At 46.1% G+C, this 15,435-nt stretch overlaps 1 protein-coding gene across 3 annotated transcripts in view; it reads right to left on the bottom strand.

Moving 5' to 3' along the window:
* Nucleotides 1-2,763: 2,763 nt before the first annotated feature.
* Nucleotides 2,764-15,435, bottom strand: part of tmem209 (transmembrane protein 209) — a 33,889-nt gene continuing 21,217 nt past the window's right edge. For 2 of the 3 annotated variants that reach the window (XR_005462336.1, XR_005462337.1), the window contains exons 10-16: nt 14,009-14,134; nt 12,502-12,599; nt 8,987-9,101; nt 7,845-7,942; nt 6,773-6,846; nt 5,657-5,824; nt 2,764-4,678 (exon numbers count right to left, since the gene is read on the bottom strand). Coding sequence is in view for 1 of the 3 variants with exons in the window: in XM_038811771.1 (XP_038667699.1) it covers nt 4,624-4,678; nt 6,773-6,846; nt 7,845-7,942; nt 8,987-9,101; nt 12,502-12,599; nt 14,009-14,134 (566 nt within the window). In the remaining 2 variants the exon portion in view is untranslated. The remainder of the gene's footprint in view (nt 4,679-5,656; nt 5,825-6,772; nt 6,847-7,844; nt 7,943-8,986; nt 9,102-12,501; nt 12,600-14,008; nt 14,135-15,435) is intronic. The other variant, XM_038811771.1, reaches the window with a different exon arrangement.

The raw sequence follows: 15,435 nt of genomic DNA, 5'->3' as shown, positions 1-15,435 counted from the left end.
TCTCTCTCTCTCTCTCTTTCCTTCTCTCTCTCCTTCTCTCTCTCTCTCCTTCTCTCTCTCCTTCTCTCTCTTTCCTTCTCTCTCTCTCTCTCCTTCTCTCTCTCTCTCTCTCTTTCCTTCTCTCTCTCTCCTCTCTTTCCTTCTCTCTCTCTCTCTCTTTCCTTCTCTCTCTCTCTCTCTTTCCTTCTCTCTCTCTCTCTCTTTCCTTCTCTCTCTCTCTCTCTTTCCTTCTCTCTCTCTCTCTCTTTCCTTCTCTCTCTCTCTCTCTCTTTCCTTCTCTCTCTCTCTCTCTTTCCTTCTCTCTCTCTCTCTTTCCTTCTCTCTCTCTCTCTCTCTTTCCTTCTCTCTCTCTCTCTCTCCTTCTCTCTCTCTCTCTCTCCTTCTCTCTCTTCCTTCTCTCTCTCTCTCTCTTTTCCTTCTCTCTCTCTCTCTTTCCTTCTCTCTCTCTCTCTTCCTTCTCTCTCTCTCTCTCTTTCCTTCTCTCGCTCTCTCTCTCCTTCTCTCGCTCTCTCTCCTTCTCTCGCTCTCTCTCTCCTTCTCTCGCTCTCTCTCTCTCCTTCTCTCGCTCTCTCTCTCTCTTTCCTTCTCTCTCTCTCTCTCTTTCCTTCTCTCTCTCTCTCTCTTTCCTTCTCTCTCTCTCTCTCTTTCCTTCTCTCTCTCTCTCTCTTTCCTTCTCTCTCTCTCTTTCCTTCTCTCTCTCTTTCCTTCTCTCTCTCTTTCCTTCTCTCTCTCTCTCTCTTCCCTTCTCTCTCTCTCTCTCTCTTTCCTTCTCTCTCTCTCTCTCTTTCCTTCTCTCTCTCTCTCTCTTTCCTTCTCTCTCTCTCTCTCTTTCCTTCTCTCTCTCTTTCCTTCTCTCTCTCTTTCCTTCTCTCTCTCCTTCTCTCTCTCTCCTTCCTTCTCTCTCTCTCTCCTTCCTTCTCTCTCTCTCTCTCTCCTTCCTTCTCTCTCTCTCTCCTTCCTTCTCTCTCCTTCCTTCCTTCTCTCTCCTTCCTTCTCTCTCTCTCTCCTTCCTTCTCTCTCTCTCTCCTTCTCTCTCTCTCTCTCTTTCCTTCTCTCTCTCTCTCCTTCTCTCTCTCTCTCTCTCTTTCCTTCTCTCTCTCTTTCTCTCCTCTCTCTCTTTCCTTCTCCACCTCTCTCTCTCCTTTTCTCTCTCTCTCTCTCTCCTTCTCTCTCTCTAAAAAGTGAGAAAACTAGGGTAAGGGATTAATGTACAAAGACGTGTTTATATAGAGTCTACTGTACAGAACTGGCCCTATGGCACATCGGTCAAAAACAACCACCTAACTATTCTAATCCCATTTTCAATAATTTGGCCCATAACCTTGTATGCCTTTGGATTGCAAGTGCACATCTAAATATTATGAGGGTCTTTGTCTTCACCACTCTCAGGCAATGAGCTCCAAACTCCTACCACCCTCTGGATGAAAAGGCTTTTCCTCACATCACCTCTAAACCTCCTGGCCTCTTACCGAAAATCTATGCCCCTTAGTCATTGATCCCTCCACCAAGGGGAAAAGTTTCTTCCTGTTTATCTATGCCCCTCATAATTTTATATATCTCAATTGTGTCCTCCCTCAGTCTCCTCTGCTCCAAGAAAAACAACGCAAGTATCAAGTATATCAAATCTCTCTTTACGACTGAAACTCTCCAGCCCACGCAACATCCTGGTAAATCTCCGCACCCTTTCCAGTGCTAACATATCCCTTCTATAATGTGAATTCCAGAACCACTCAATACTCTAGCTGTGGCCTAACCAATGATTTATAAAGTTCCAGCATAACCTCCCTGCTCTTAAACTCTTTGCCTTGGCTAATGAAGGCAAGTATACCATATGCTGTCATAACCACTGTATCCACCTACTCTGCTACCTTAAGGGATTTGGATTTGATTTATTGTCACGTGTACCAAGGTGCAGTGAAAAGTATTGTTCTGTGTACAGTCCAGCCAGATCGTTCCATTCATTTGCATACGGAATGCAGTACTACTCAGTAGAGAAGATGTGTAAAGAGATCAGTTCTGTCCATAAGAGGATCATCCAGGAGTCTGGTACTGCGGGGAAGAAGCAGTCAATGAACCTGTTAGTGAGTTTTCTCAGACTTTTGTATCTCCTGCCCAATGGAAGAGACAATAACCCGGGTGGGAGGGGTCTTTGATTATGCTGCCTTCTTTCCCAAGGTGGCAGGAGGTGTAGACGGAGTCAGCGGATGGACCGGTGCACATGCACACCAAGGTCCTTTTATCATGTATTCACTTGCCTTGTTTGTCTGCCCAAGTACATAGTCTCACACTTATCCAGATTGAATTCCATTTGACACTGATCAGCCCATTTGACCAGCCAGTCTGTAATCTTCTCGCTATTTACCGCCCCACCAATTTTCATATGATCCACATAATCAACCCTCCAACATTCATTAAAAATTTTTTTTAGAATACCCAATTCATTTTATTCAAATTAAGGGGCAATTTAGCGTAGCCAATTCACCCACCAGGCACATCTTTGGGTTGTGGGGGTGAAATCCACACAAACACGGGGAGAATGTGCAAACTCCACACAGACAGTGACCCAGAGCCGGGATCGAACCTGGGACCTCGGCACCGCGAGGCAGCAGTGCTAACCACTGCACCACCGTGTTGCCCTTCCTTGTTACATCTGACACATGTAGACATATCCCTTTGCTGTGTGCAGTTTAGGGCTGGCTTAAATCAAATGCTGGAAACTGATGGGAAACCTTCGAGTAAAAACAAGGACACATAAACCAAGGGTGTTGTAAACATCTACAAATTTACAAATCTGTTGGATAGTTACAGAAGTAGGGAGAGGTCATGATAGTTCCCCGATTGCAGGTTCCAAACATCATAACACATCCTAGACCTCAATAAACTGTAACTACTGGCAGCTCACTTCATTAAAACAGAGGCAGAGATCTCTTCAAGACAAATGCTTATTGGTATCTAATAAAATATTTTCGTAATATCGAAAGTGCCCCCTCAGAATCGCCTGGATCACTGTTTACTACATTCCTCAGTCCTAATCTCAAAGAGTGCCCTCTATCACACCAGAGAGATCTTTTTCCATATTCCACACCGACCCATTTCATGGCTTTCTGGACAAGATTATCAAACGCCATTCAATATGCCCAACGGCACTGACTCCTGCTGATGTACGTTCCACAGACGTCAGTCACCCTCCAGTACTATTCTCAAGTGGCTCTGGAGTTGTTCGCCAGGGGACTGAGCACACGAGGGTGGGTAATGAGCAGAGAAAGTTACAGCAGGACCCAAACCCGTTCATTTTCACTCACCCCCACTAATGGGTCCCAGGCTGTAACCAGTGAAAAATCAGTCGAGGCTGGTGAACTGAATGGAGGTAGGGTATGGGGTTGGAGAAGGAACTTCCTGGTCTGTGCAGCTCAGGCAGCCGACAAGCTGAGCTACTGAGGGAACCCAAAATAAACTCTTGGAAAGGCTGGTGCTCAGCCCACAGAGGACATCTAAAGTAAGGCCATGGGTCCATCTATCGATTCACATGTAGTTAGCCTTTCTGGAAAGTGGGCCAGGTTCAGCCTCTGCTGCACTACTCCCTGCAGTCAAATATTCCACCAACACCTGAAGAATGGTCAGAGGTGAGGAACCGGAAGGCTTCTGGTATTCAGGGAAGTGGAACAGGATGAGTGGGTACAAGGTGCTTTCTTTAAGTAGAGCAGTTCGCTTTAATGCATCCCTTGAACTGTATCTCCAAACTACCCTGGTTGTTCGTGCCTTGGCGTATTAAGGTAAAGTTAAAATATGTACAAATCTCCAATTTACAGCAACTGATTGTTTCGATTCTGATCTGAGAATTAATTATTTGCCACCAACCACCTTCTTGCCTACCAGAGTGAAACCAATCAGCTTTTCATTTTCACCCATTTTCACTCTTGGGCAATTCTTAATGGAGACAGTTGTGTCCCAAACAGCCCAAATTATTCCTGCGGTACTTTACAAATAGGCTGCTCAGAGTATCTAAAACAAATCCAAATAAAAGGCTCGTTGACACCGCCAATTTTAAAAGGGGGTAGAATTAAAGAGACGACCAAAGGAGCATGGCTGTGCATGTCTCTATTCCAGAAGCTTAGGGCATCAATGGAATGTCTGTCCTCAGAGCAGCAGCAGCAAAGGAAGCACAAATTCCGTTTCTCGCCCGCTCGCACCCCGGGACACTCTCCAAGCAAAAATACCACAGTGCTGTCAGGAATTAATGTTGTTCCTTCACAGCAATTACAGCCACATTTTGCACCAACACAACGAAGATCATAAAAGGTGTACACACTTCCGTTGTTGAGTATAAAGTAAGTCCTTTTCTTCGAAGGTTGGTGGCAGAGAAAAGGCCTTTGCTTCAATAAAGATAAACCAGGTCTCTCTCGGTACTGAAGCGGCTACACTGCAGCCAGATACACAGTGGATACACAGTGAGCACAGAGGAAAATCACACAGTTGTCTTCAGAGTTTCTGTTCGAGTCCCGCACTGGAGTCAGCTGGCGGAATCAGAAACGTTCATGGGGTGTGGCAAAATGGTGAATCTGTTCAGTTTCTGCACAAATCGAATACAAATATTGTAGAGTTACGTCTCCTGGTAACAGTTCCTTATTCTCCAAAAATCCACAGAACATTCACTCCAGACAAGCCCAGATTCACCCTCCTGCAAAAGGAAATAAATAAAGAATAACTATACACTCTTCACGCAGATTGCATTCTACTATTCTTTCAAAAAAGGACATTTCTAACCATTTACAATTTTGGGCTTTGGGGGAGGGGGGGGGGGCCTTTAGGTACAGGATGGTATTGCAGCACAGAGGTTCCCGAAACCCATTTCCAATGATGCTGGAAGACATTTTAGGACACCAAGCTTTCAAATTTTACTGAATGGGGAGCTCTATACTAATATTAACACATTCCTGGGCACCTCTTCCAAATAAAGTCAGATTTCCAGACACCCTTGAAGTATGAGGGCATCTTGCCCCACCTTGTGTAGGGCTGTCAGAAACTATTGCAGAAAATGTGATTCATTGGTTTAAACCAAAAGAAACATCAATAAATCAATAGATTAAGCGGATGTCAGGGACTCCCAAGGATCATTCACTGACACCCAACCCCCTAGTGGGATCATCTATATTTTAGGCTGAAGGAATCTACATCACATATTACTTTAGTTAGGCTGACACTCCAATGCATTTGCTGTTGGTGGGAGCTTGCTGTGCATAAATTGACAATTGCGTCTGCAAAGCACTTAATTGCCTGTGAAGCATTTTGTAAAAGACTTGAAGAACACAATGGAATACCTCTCTTTCTTTAGTACAGTTCTTCCCAGTTGTCAAGTTATGCAAAGGAGCAAACTTAAGTATTAATTTAACCAGAATACCTTATTTCTTCCTCCATTGAATAAAGTACTAATAGAAAGACCAATTCCAAACAACTTCGACAGCCATGAGAGCTCCATCTGGTGGCTCATTGTATAACATTGGGAAGAACATTTTAACCAGAGGCCCACACAGACCAAGTAAATGCCAGGCTTCATCTCCGATCTGTGTTGAGTGGTTGATCTTAGCTGGGTGGTTCTATAGAGCGCTGGAAACAAGCGTGGCTGGAGAGGGGAAACAATCCCGACTGCACCGCTCACCTTTCCATCCCCCCAATCTGGCAGGTCCATGTGTATTAGTGTCAGGGTAGTTTAGCTGTGATGCCTCCTTCCATCTGAATATACCATCAATAAGCACTGCTCAACTCTCACGAAGAACAACCATTCGACTGCAGTGCCCAGGAGTGGTGCCATAACCCACAGCAATATCTGAGGAACATGGGAACAGAAGGAAGCAATTCAGCCCCTCAAGTCTGTTCCTCCACTCAGTTCGATTACAGTTGACGTGTACCTAATCTCCAATTACCCACCATTGATTCATAACCAGTGATATACTTGAAAACCTGCTGATTTCAGTCTTGGAAACTCCAATTGCCCACAACATTAACATCCTTATGGGGAGGTTTTCGCTTTCCTCTCAGTGAGGTATGACTTCCCGATTTCCCTCCTAACTGGCTTAGTTTTAATTTAAAGATTATGTCCCTTGTTCAGGATTCTCACATTTAAAGGAATAACTTCTTCGAACCTACCGCACGTGATCCTTTTATTGTTTTAAACACCTCGACTAGATCAGCCGAACCGTCTAAACTCAAAGGAACACAAGTCAGGTTTGTGCAATGTGCCCTCATGATTTAATCCCTCTAGTTACAGTATCATTCTGAACCCTGAACAGGCTGAGAAACGCTAATGTCTTCATGGGGTTCAAGAAAGCTTTCAGTGGATTCAGAATTAAGAAGCATTGAACTTTTTGGAAATGCACTGATGTATCGGAGACGGGGAACATGAATTGGGAACTTCCCAGTGTGGAATTGCACTGATTCCAGTGTCATCGTTGTGTCCGTCTCCCCTGGCATTGTTCACTGAATTACTGGGAGCTGGTCTTCAGTCCTAGGAAAGAGGACAGCGGCTGAGGAAGTCAGCAACACATCTCTTCACTTCCCCCTTTCAGTGGGAGGTGATGAGTTTTAGTTGGGCAAATCAGGAAGTATGGAACGGAGATTTTTATTTTTTGATAAGATTGCGTGGTCAGCTTTTCCTATGTGATAAGAAGAATAATAAATTAGACCCTAAAAACTCTAAATTATCTGACAACGATTACAGGGGAAATCAAACATTAGAGAGAGAGTGAGTTAGAGAAGTCTGAAAATAACCACATACCCCAGCATTCCGGACTCTTTTGTTTTAATTATGTACAAAAACATCAGGATGTTGTGGAACATGTTGCTCCTGTCCTGCAGAATGAAAGAAGATTGTTTCAACTTGGAATATAAAATCAAATTCCAGTTTTTAGGTGACACATTAAATTTAGATCTTTTAAAAAAATAAATTTAGAGTACCCAATTATTTTTTGTTCCAATTAAGGGGCAATTTAGTGTGGCCAATCCAGCTACCCTGCACATCTTTGGGTTGTGGGGGTGAAACCCAGGCAGATACAGGGGGAAATGTGCAAACTCCACACAGACAGTGATCCAGTGCCGGGATTCGAACCCGGGTCATCAGCGCTAACCACTGTGCCGCGTGCCGCCCCATTAAATTTAGATCTGGACTGTCCCCTCGGGTGGATACTATTTCCAAGAGGCCCTGGCCAATATTTACCCGACAACCGACATTATCAGAATGCTGTTTGTGGAATGCAAAATTTCTTACTTCACAGAAGTTGCAACATTTCAAAAATTACTTCAGTGGCTGTGAAGTGCTTTGGGATGTCCAGAGGACACAAGTCTTTCTGTCTAATCTTTGATAACAGCAGTTTCATTCGCCAATAACCAGGAACAAATTGAGGTTCCACTGTGAAGGTTTGAGGCTCAAGAGGAGCACGTCGCCCAAGTTACGAAGGTCGTGGGTTCCAATCCCATACAACACACTGGAGTACGTAATCCAGGCCGATACTGGTGTGTAATATTGAGAGGGCTCAGTTAACAAGAGGCCCAGTCTGACTGTGTGGCACCAAGAGCAGCACCTCTTGTTCGCTGGGTGTCCATGTCGACATTAACCAGGCATTTACTAGATTGCTACATGTGGAATTCCACTGTGCATATACCGACAGCCACATTTCGCTAAAATAAAAAGCCATTCATTGGTTTTGAAGTGCTTGTTGACAAAGCGGATGGAAAAGTCACCATATAAATGCAAGTCCTTGTTTCTTTCACTGCATCACCTAGGCAAGATTCAAGAGAAGGATGGAAATAATTCTTTTAAAAAATCAGAAGGAGACTCTGCTTTTGGGTACCTTTGGCAAATTATAGAGCTGCCCGTGGTAGATGAGCTGGTAATGTGGGGGGTTGATGTTGCTTTGGTGTATACAGAACAAATGCTCATTCGTAGTGTCTGCAAACAGAATTAGGAATCAGAGAAAAATTAGCCACAGCTGAATAACTAGTTATGTCTTTTAACAACACAAGCTAAGGTACAGTGAGGAACGTATCACTAATAACTGACAAAGTTGCCAGGTGATCACAGGCTGATTTCCCCTTTGAGGGGAGAGTTGACTGGTGGTGATTTAACCGGAGGATCACCACACCTCAGGTGAGGGGCACGGTTGAGAAGGCTCAACCGGTAAGGGAATTGAACCCACATTGTTGGCCTTGTTCTGTATCACAAACTAGCTTTCCAGCCAACTAAACTAAACCAGCCTCCCAGTCACTAATAACTACAAGATGAACTCAAATGCACCTCAGAATCTAAAGCCCATTGTATCGAACAAGTACATAATTTAATCCAGGCTGACCCTCACTGCAATACTGCGCTTTCGGACGGAGGATACCCGTCTTTCACATCTGACTTTTTAAAAATAAATTTAGATTACCCAATTATTTTTTTTTTTTTCCAATTAAGGGGGCAATTTAGCATGGCCAATCCACCTACTCTGCACATCTTTGGGTTGTGGGGGCGAAACCCACGCAGACACGGGGAGAATGTGCAAACTCCACACGGACGGTGACCCAGAGCCGGGATCGAACCTGGGACCTCAGCGCGTGAGGCGGTTGTGCTAACCACTAGGCCACCGTGCTGCCCCTCATCTGACTTTTAATCAAAGTCTTTTCTACACATTCAGGTAGATGTTACAGCTCCTTTTGCGCTAAATCAAAACAACAACATTTTCCTGATGACCTGGTCCAAATTCCTCCCTCAAAAATACAAACGGACTCACCATTCAACCCAATGCCACCTGCAGGATTGTGCTGTGTAAAATTGCTGCTGTGTTTGCCTACAGAGCAACAATTACAATAACTGCACATTACACAAATTCGCTATTATCGAACGGCCTGTTTCTAATTCCCTGCAACGGGACAGCTACAAATATCACCATTATTAGCCAAAAGCACAACCTGCAGTGTTGCTGGTGCACAAGTACCAGCTACAGACCAATACCTGGCTTATCCGGAGTTTGAATGAAATGTTGGGAGGTGAATGTTTTTCCATCAGGATACTTCGGGTGTGGAGGCAGCCTGGAGTCAAGGTAAGTGCAGAACATGTGCATTATAATCTGAAACAAAAACCAGAGTATGTGTCAAGAGGGCTGCACCATTATCCCTATACAGCAGAGAAAACCAGACAGGAGCACAGAATGTGTTGATACAATTGTCACAAGGTGTATTTGTGATATTATAGATTTTGTACAAAGCTAATTTTCTTTACAAGTGGACACAAAGGGCAGGATTCTCTGACCCTCTGCGCCAAAATCGTGCTCGATGCGGGGGTGGAGAATTATCCAAAATAGGCTCCCACGCCAGCATGCGATTCTCCGGCAACCGGAGAATCGGCACCAGTCGTGCGCACAATCGATGCAGCGCCGATCGGGGGCCATTGAAAGCGGCCCCCGTGGCGATTCTCTGCGCTCGACAGGCCAAGTGCCCGCCGTGTTCCGCTGACATGGTTCACATGGGGTCCCACCCGGTGGGACCTCGGCCTTCTGGCTGCGGGGGCCATCCTGGTGGTGGTGGGGGGGGCTATGTTCCTCTGTGCCGGGCCCCTGTCGGGCTCTGCCATGTTGCACGAGGGCCGGCGCGAAGACAGCTGCCGCGCGCATGCGCGGACCTGCAGCCGGCCCCCGTGCGCATGCGCGGCTGCAAATGCAGGGCCCCGCCGGCAGCCGGAGCTGCGGGACGCATGCTGGGGCCCTGCTAGCCCCCTTGAAGACGGAGAATCACCCCGGACTTTCTAGGAAAAAGTCCAGAGTGATTCCCGCCCGTTTCCCGACGGGCGTGGGGACTTAGTCCCCAGAAGGGAGAATCCCGCTCACAAAACCTTAAAACGGGTTTCCAGAAGTCACCTGACCTTTTCCACAGCAATGTGGTCAAGGTTCCAGAAATCTCCCAGTTAATGGCTGAGACCTTTAAAAGGTTAATTACCTTAGGTAAAAATATAATGGATGGGACTATGTCCCCAGACTAACCTAATATGGAACCATGACTTTACAGTTTGGGATACCATCCGTTTTGAGAAGCAGAAAAACTTTGTGGACACAACCGGGATTGAACTGGTGACTTTGTTAATGCACTTTGAGTCAGGGGTACATCGAAATACTTACTGAGTCTAACAATGGATTTGCAACACTGCATGTAGCCGGAGGTCAGAAGTAGTGTTTCCACCTGAGGCAGCAGCTTGTGCCCTCCAAAGACCTGAACACCAAATCCCAGCCAGCACTCCAGTATCAGTACTGAGGGAGTGCTACACTGTAGGAAGTGTCACTTCTTAAATCAATCGTTAAATTGAAATCCTCTGCCTTCTTGGACAGATGTAAAAGATATCCTATGGCACCACTTCAAAGAGAAGCAGGAGAAGTTTCCTGGGGTCCCTCAAGCAACATCACAAAGACATATATTTCAGAACTGTATGTGGGAGCTTGCGGTGTATAAATTAGCTGCTGCATCTCCCGATGTTGCAACATTGACTACACTTCAAAGTTAATTCATTGGCTCTAAAGCTTGTTTAGGTGTCTAGGTTGCAAAAGGTACTATAAAAATGCCACATTCTTTCTTTAAAAACTAGATCTTACATAGAATGTACAGCAGAAAAGCAAGAACATTCGGACCAACTGAGGTACTAGGACAGCGAGTTTCATTTTGAAAAGCATCCATAGAATTACCCTAATCTTTGCAAATTCCTAGTTCCAGTCAGTACCACACCATTTGCCCCTCTGACTCTCTCTTTCACCCGAGCATTGGCAGCAGTCTCCAGATGCCTTCGAGTCCAATTCACCAAAATCTGCAAATTTCTTCACTTCTCCTGCCTCCTTTTCAAACCTTCTCAAAATCTATATGAACATATGAAATAGGAAAAGCCCCTCAATCCTGCTCTGCCATTCAATAAGATCATAGCTAGTACATAGATACATAGAAGATAGGAGCAGGAGGAGGTCTTTTGGTCCTTCGAGTCTGCTCCACCATTCATCCAACTCAATAGCCTAATCCTGCTTTCTCCTCATAGCCTCTGATGTTTGTGTTTCAAGTTCCACATTCCCATATACTCCCAATAACCTTTGATTCCCTAGCCTAACAAGAATCTATCTACCTCTGCCGTGACCGTCCTTCCACCGCCTTCTGAGGCAAAGAGCTCCAAAGTCATACAACCCTCAGAAATATTCTCTTCATCTCTGTCCCACAAGGGAAACCCCCAATCACAAAAGTGTCCCCTGGTTCTGGACTCAGGCATGAAGAAACATCCTATCCATGTCGACCTTGTCAAGACCCTTCAAATCACCCCTCACTCTTCTAAACCCCAGTGGAACAAGCCCGGTCTGTCCAACCTATCCTCATTAGATTACTCGCTCAGTCCAGGTATCAACTTACTAAACCTGCTCTGAACTGTCTCAGACATATTTACACCCTTCCTTCCTGAAATAGAGGCCAAAACTGCACGCAGTATTTGAGATGTGGTCTCACCAGTGGCCATTGTTAACCTTGAAGCACCCCTGCTCATGGCTCCCGCCATGGGTCTGTTCTAGTTTCCCTATCTCCATTTGTGAAAACCCTAGAGACACTGAAGATGTTAGAAGTGCAACATAGTTGGGCAGCATGTGGCACAGTGGTTAGCATTGCTGCCAACGGCGCCGAGGTCCCGGGTTCGAATCCCGGCTCTGGGTCACTGTCCGTGTGGAGTTTGCACATTCGCCCCGTGTTTGTGTGGGTTTCACCCCACAACCCAAAGATGAGCAGGTCAGATAGATTGGCCACGCTAAATTGCCCCTTAATTGAAAAAAAAATAATAATTGGGTACTCTAATTTTTATTTTTTTTAAAGTGCAACATAGTTGTACTTGTATCTCGACAGTGGTTGGCCCTGTTGCTTCACAGCACCAGGGACTGGATTCAATTCCCGGCTTGGGTGTCTGTGCGGAGTGTGCACGTTCTCCCCGTGTCTGTGTGGGTTTCCTCCGGGTGCTCTGGTTTCCTCCCACAAGTCCCGAAACCGCACCTTGTTAGGTGAATTGGACATTCTGAATTCTCCCTCAGTGTACCTGAACAGGAGTCGGAGTGTGGCTGTATTAATGTAAGCCTACTTGTGACAATAATAAAGATTAGATTATCAGATTATTCATCACTTGCACATCCATTGGATGGTCCAGTGAATGGGATGTACCTTAATAAAATCACCAGTTCAATCACAGGCCCAATCCTCCCATTCCCCCCTAAACTGTGAGCTAACTGACACAGTTAGAGGGGTGAGTGGGTGTGTGCATATGTGGCTTGGTGGGGAGGGGGGGGGTGGGGGTGGGGGGGGAAGAGAACGACCTGCAGGCAAGGCGTAAACAAAGATGGGTGTTTATGCACCCATTAGCTGCCCAGTTCCAGTAATCAATATACACACACACACAAAGAGACTCGGTGAGAAGATGACACACATGCCTTCAGAAAAATCATGCTCCCTTCTTGCTTTGATACTCACCGCAGAATCTGTGGGAAGGTCAGTGTCCCATTTCCTGGACTTGTACTCTCCTCCTCCATTCCATCGGAAGGAGCTCATACAACCACCGTGGGCGAGCTCTGCAACAAACCAAGCCACTTAATGGGAACCCTGAACTTTGATGCAGATGACGAATGACCAAAGTAGATGGCTGGAGGCTCCTCATTCATGATGAACTCCCCACCCTCCACAATTAACTTTGCCAAACAGTTGTGTTCAGGATAGGGGTGTTAACCAGGATGTTGCCTGGTATGGAGGGTGCTAGCTATGAAGAGGGATTGAGTAGATTAGGATTATTTTCATTAGAAAGACGGAGGTTGAGGGGGGACCTCATTGAAATCTACAAAATCATGAGCGGTATAGACAGGGTGGATAGCAAGAAACTTTTCCCCCCCCCAGAGTGGGGGACTCAATTACTAGGGGTCACGAGTGCAATGTGAGGGGGGAAATGTTTAAGGGAGATATGCGTGGAAAGTTCTTTATGCAGAGGGTGCCTGGAACGCATTGCCGGCGGAGGTGGTAGAGGCGGGCACGATGTACCTAGACAGGTACATGAATGGGCAGGGAGCAGAGGGATACAGATCCTTAGAAAATAGGCGACAGTTTAAGATAGAGGATCAGGATCGGCGCAGGCTTGGAGGGCCGAAGGGCCTGTTCCGGTGCTGTAATTTTTCTTTGTTCTAACACTAAGGAACATATTTTTCCATTGCATGCATCCAATGGCAGCATCAAGCACTTGCAGAACAGGTACTAAACCTGGATGCATCAATAAACCATCTTTTATTTTGGCCAATGCGCCTAAATTCCATCTTCTCACCCCACCCAATTGGATAACGTGACATTTTCCACCGCAGCCATCCCATTGGTTCCCAGACGGCCACTTTAATTTTGTGGATCCAACACCGCAAAAAGCGGAAGAGATCCCAAACTTGTTAATGAGTCCTCATAGTGGAAATGGGGAGGAGAGAGAGTTTAAAAAATGAACTTTCATCTTATAGGTTAGGCCTGCAGTCAACGACACCCCTTAGTACATTAACCCACTACAGCATGATGTGGAGATGCCGGCGTTGGACTGGGGTGAGCACAGTAAGAAGTCTTACAACACCAGGTTAAAGTCCAACAGGTTTGTTTCAAACACGAGCTTTCGGAGCACGGCTCCTTCTTCAGGTGAATGGAAAGGCTTGTTCCAGAAATGTTTATACAAACAAGAAATGTCTATATAAACATTTCTGGAACAAGCCTTTCCATTCACCTGAAGAAGGAGCCGTGCTCCGAAAGCTCGTGTTTGAAACAAACCTGTTGGACTTTAACCTGGTGTTGTAAGACTTCTTACTGTACCCCACTACAGCATCTCATCCCTTTAAGACCCAGTCAATCTCAATGATTCTGATGTGATGTAGTCACTGGGATTTTAGTATTTTACGGTAGGTGCCTGAAATTTCAAATCATGACCACTTGAATTGTGAGCAGATCAAATAGAAATACTCACCTTTGATCCTCTCCACCAGGTACTCCTGGTTTGAAGCGATGTCCAAATACTGGACAACGATATTCAGTGTTGGAATCTGAGGAGCTCGGACGAGAGCCGCTTGCCTTAGGCTGCTGATACTCGCCTCTGTAAAAGGGCAAAGAGCAAATCTAGTCAACCGTGAGAGTATATTCTGGATATCAGACAAATCAATTTTCAAACCCAGAGCTCCCAGACAAACTCAGTGTTATGAGTGTGCCAGAGACCAATGAGATACAACTTACTTCCGGGACTCTGGACACGTAGTGTGTCAAAGAGCAATGAGAGACAGCTCACACCCGGGAATCTCGACACCGAGTGTGTCAAAGAGCAGTGATACAGATACAGCCTACTCTCGGGACACTTGACACGGAGTCAGTGATACAGATACAGCTCACTCCCGGGAATCCCAACACAGTGTGTCAAAGAGCAGTGAAGATACAGCTCACACCCAGGAATTTCAACACCGAGTGTGTCAGTGATGCAGATACAGCTCACACCCGGGAATCTCGACACGGAGTGTGTCAAAGAGCAGTGATACAAATACAGCATCTCACCCGGGAATCGCGACACCGAGCGTGTCAGTGATACAGACACAGCTCACTCCCGGGACTCTCGACAGTGTGTCAGTGATACAGACACAGCTCACACCCAGGAATCTCGACACCGAGTGTGTCAAAGAGGCATGATACAGATCACACCCAGGAATCTCGGCACAGAGTGTGTTAGTGATACAGACACAGCTCACACCCGGGAATCTCGACACCGAGTGTGTCAAAGAGCAATGATACAGATACAGCTCACTCCCGGGAATCCCAACACAGAGTGTGTCAGAGAGCAGTGAGATACAGCTCACACCCAGGAATCTCGACACCGAGTGTGTTAGTGATGCAGATACAGTTCACACCCGGGAGCTTCAACACCGAGTGTGTCAGTGATACAGATACAGCTCACACACAGGACTCTCAACACGGAGTGTGTCAGAGAGCGGGTGAGATACAGCTCACTCCCGGGAATCTCGACACCGAGTGTATCAGAGAGCAGTGAGATACAGCTCACTCCCGGGAATCTCGACACTGAATGTGTCAGAGAGCAGTGAGATACAACTCACACCCGTGAATCCCGACATCGAGTGTGTCGGATACAGATACAGCTCACTCCCGGGAATCTCGACACCGAGTGTATCAGAGAGCAGTGAGATACAGCTCACTCCCGGGAATCTCGACACCGAGTGTATCAGAGAGCAGTGAGATACAGCTCACTCCCGGGAATCTCGACACTGAATGTGTCAGAGAGCAGTGAGATACAACTCACACCCGTGAATCCCGACATCGAGTGTGTCGGATACAGATACAGCTCACTCCCGGGAATCTCGACACCGAGTGTGTCAAAGAGCAATGATACAGATA

The sequence above is a fragment of the Scyliorhinus canicula genome, chromosome 11 (genome assembly GCF_902713615.1).
Source record: "Scyliorhinus canicula chromosome 11, sScyCan1.1, whole genome shotgun sequence".
Lineage (NCBI taxonomy): Eukaryota > Metazoa > Chordata > Chondrichthyes > Carcharhiniformes > Scyliorhinidae > Scyliorhinus > Scyliorhinus canicula.
The sequence above is the reverse complement of the archived record's forward strand: the minus strand, read 5'-3'. Positions and strand labels throughout refer to the sequence as shown.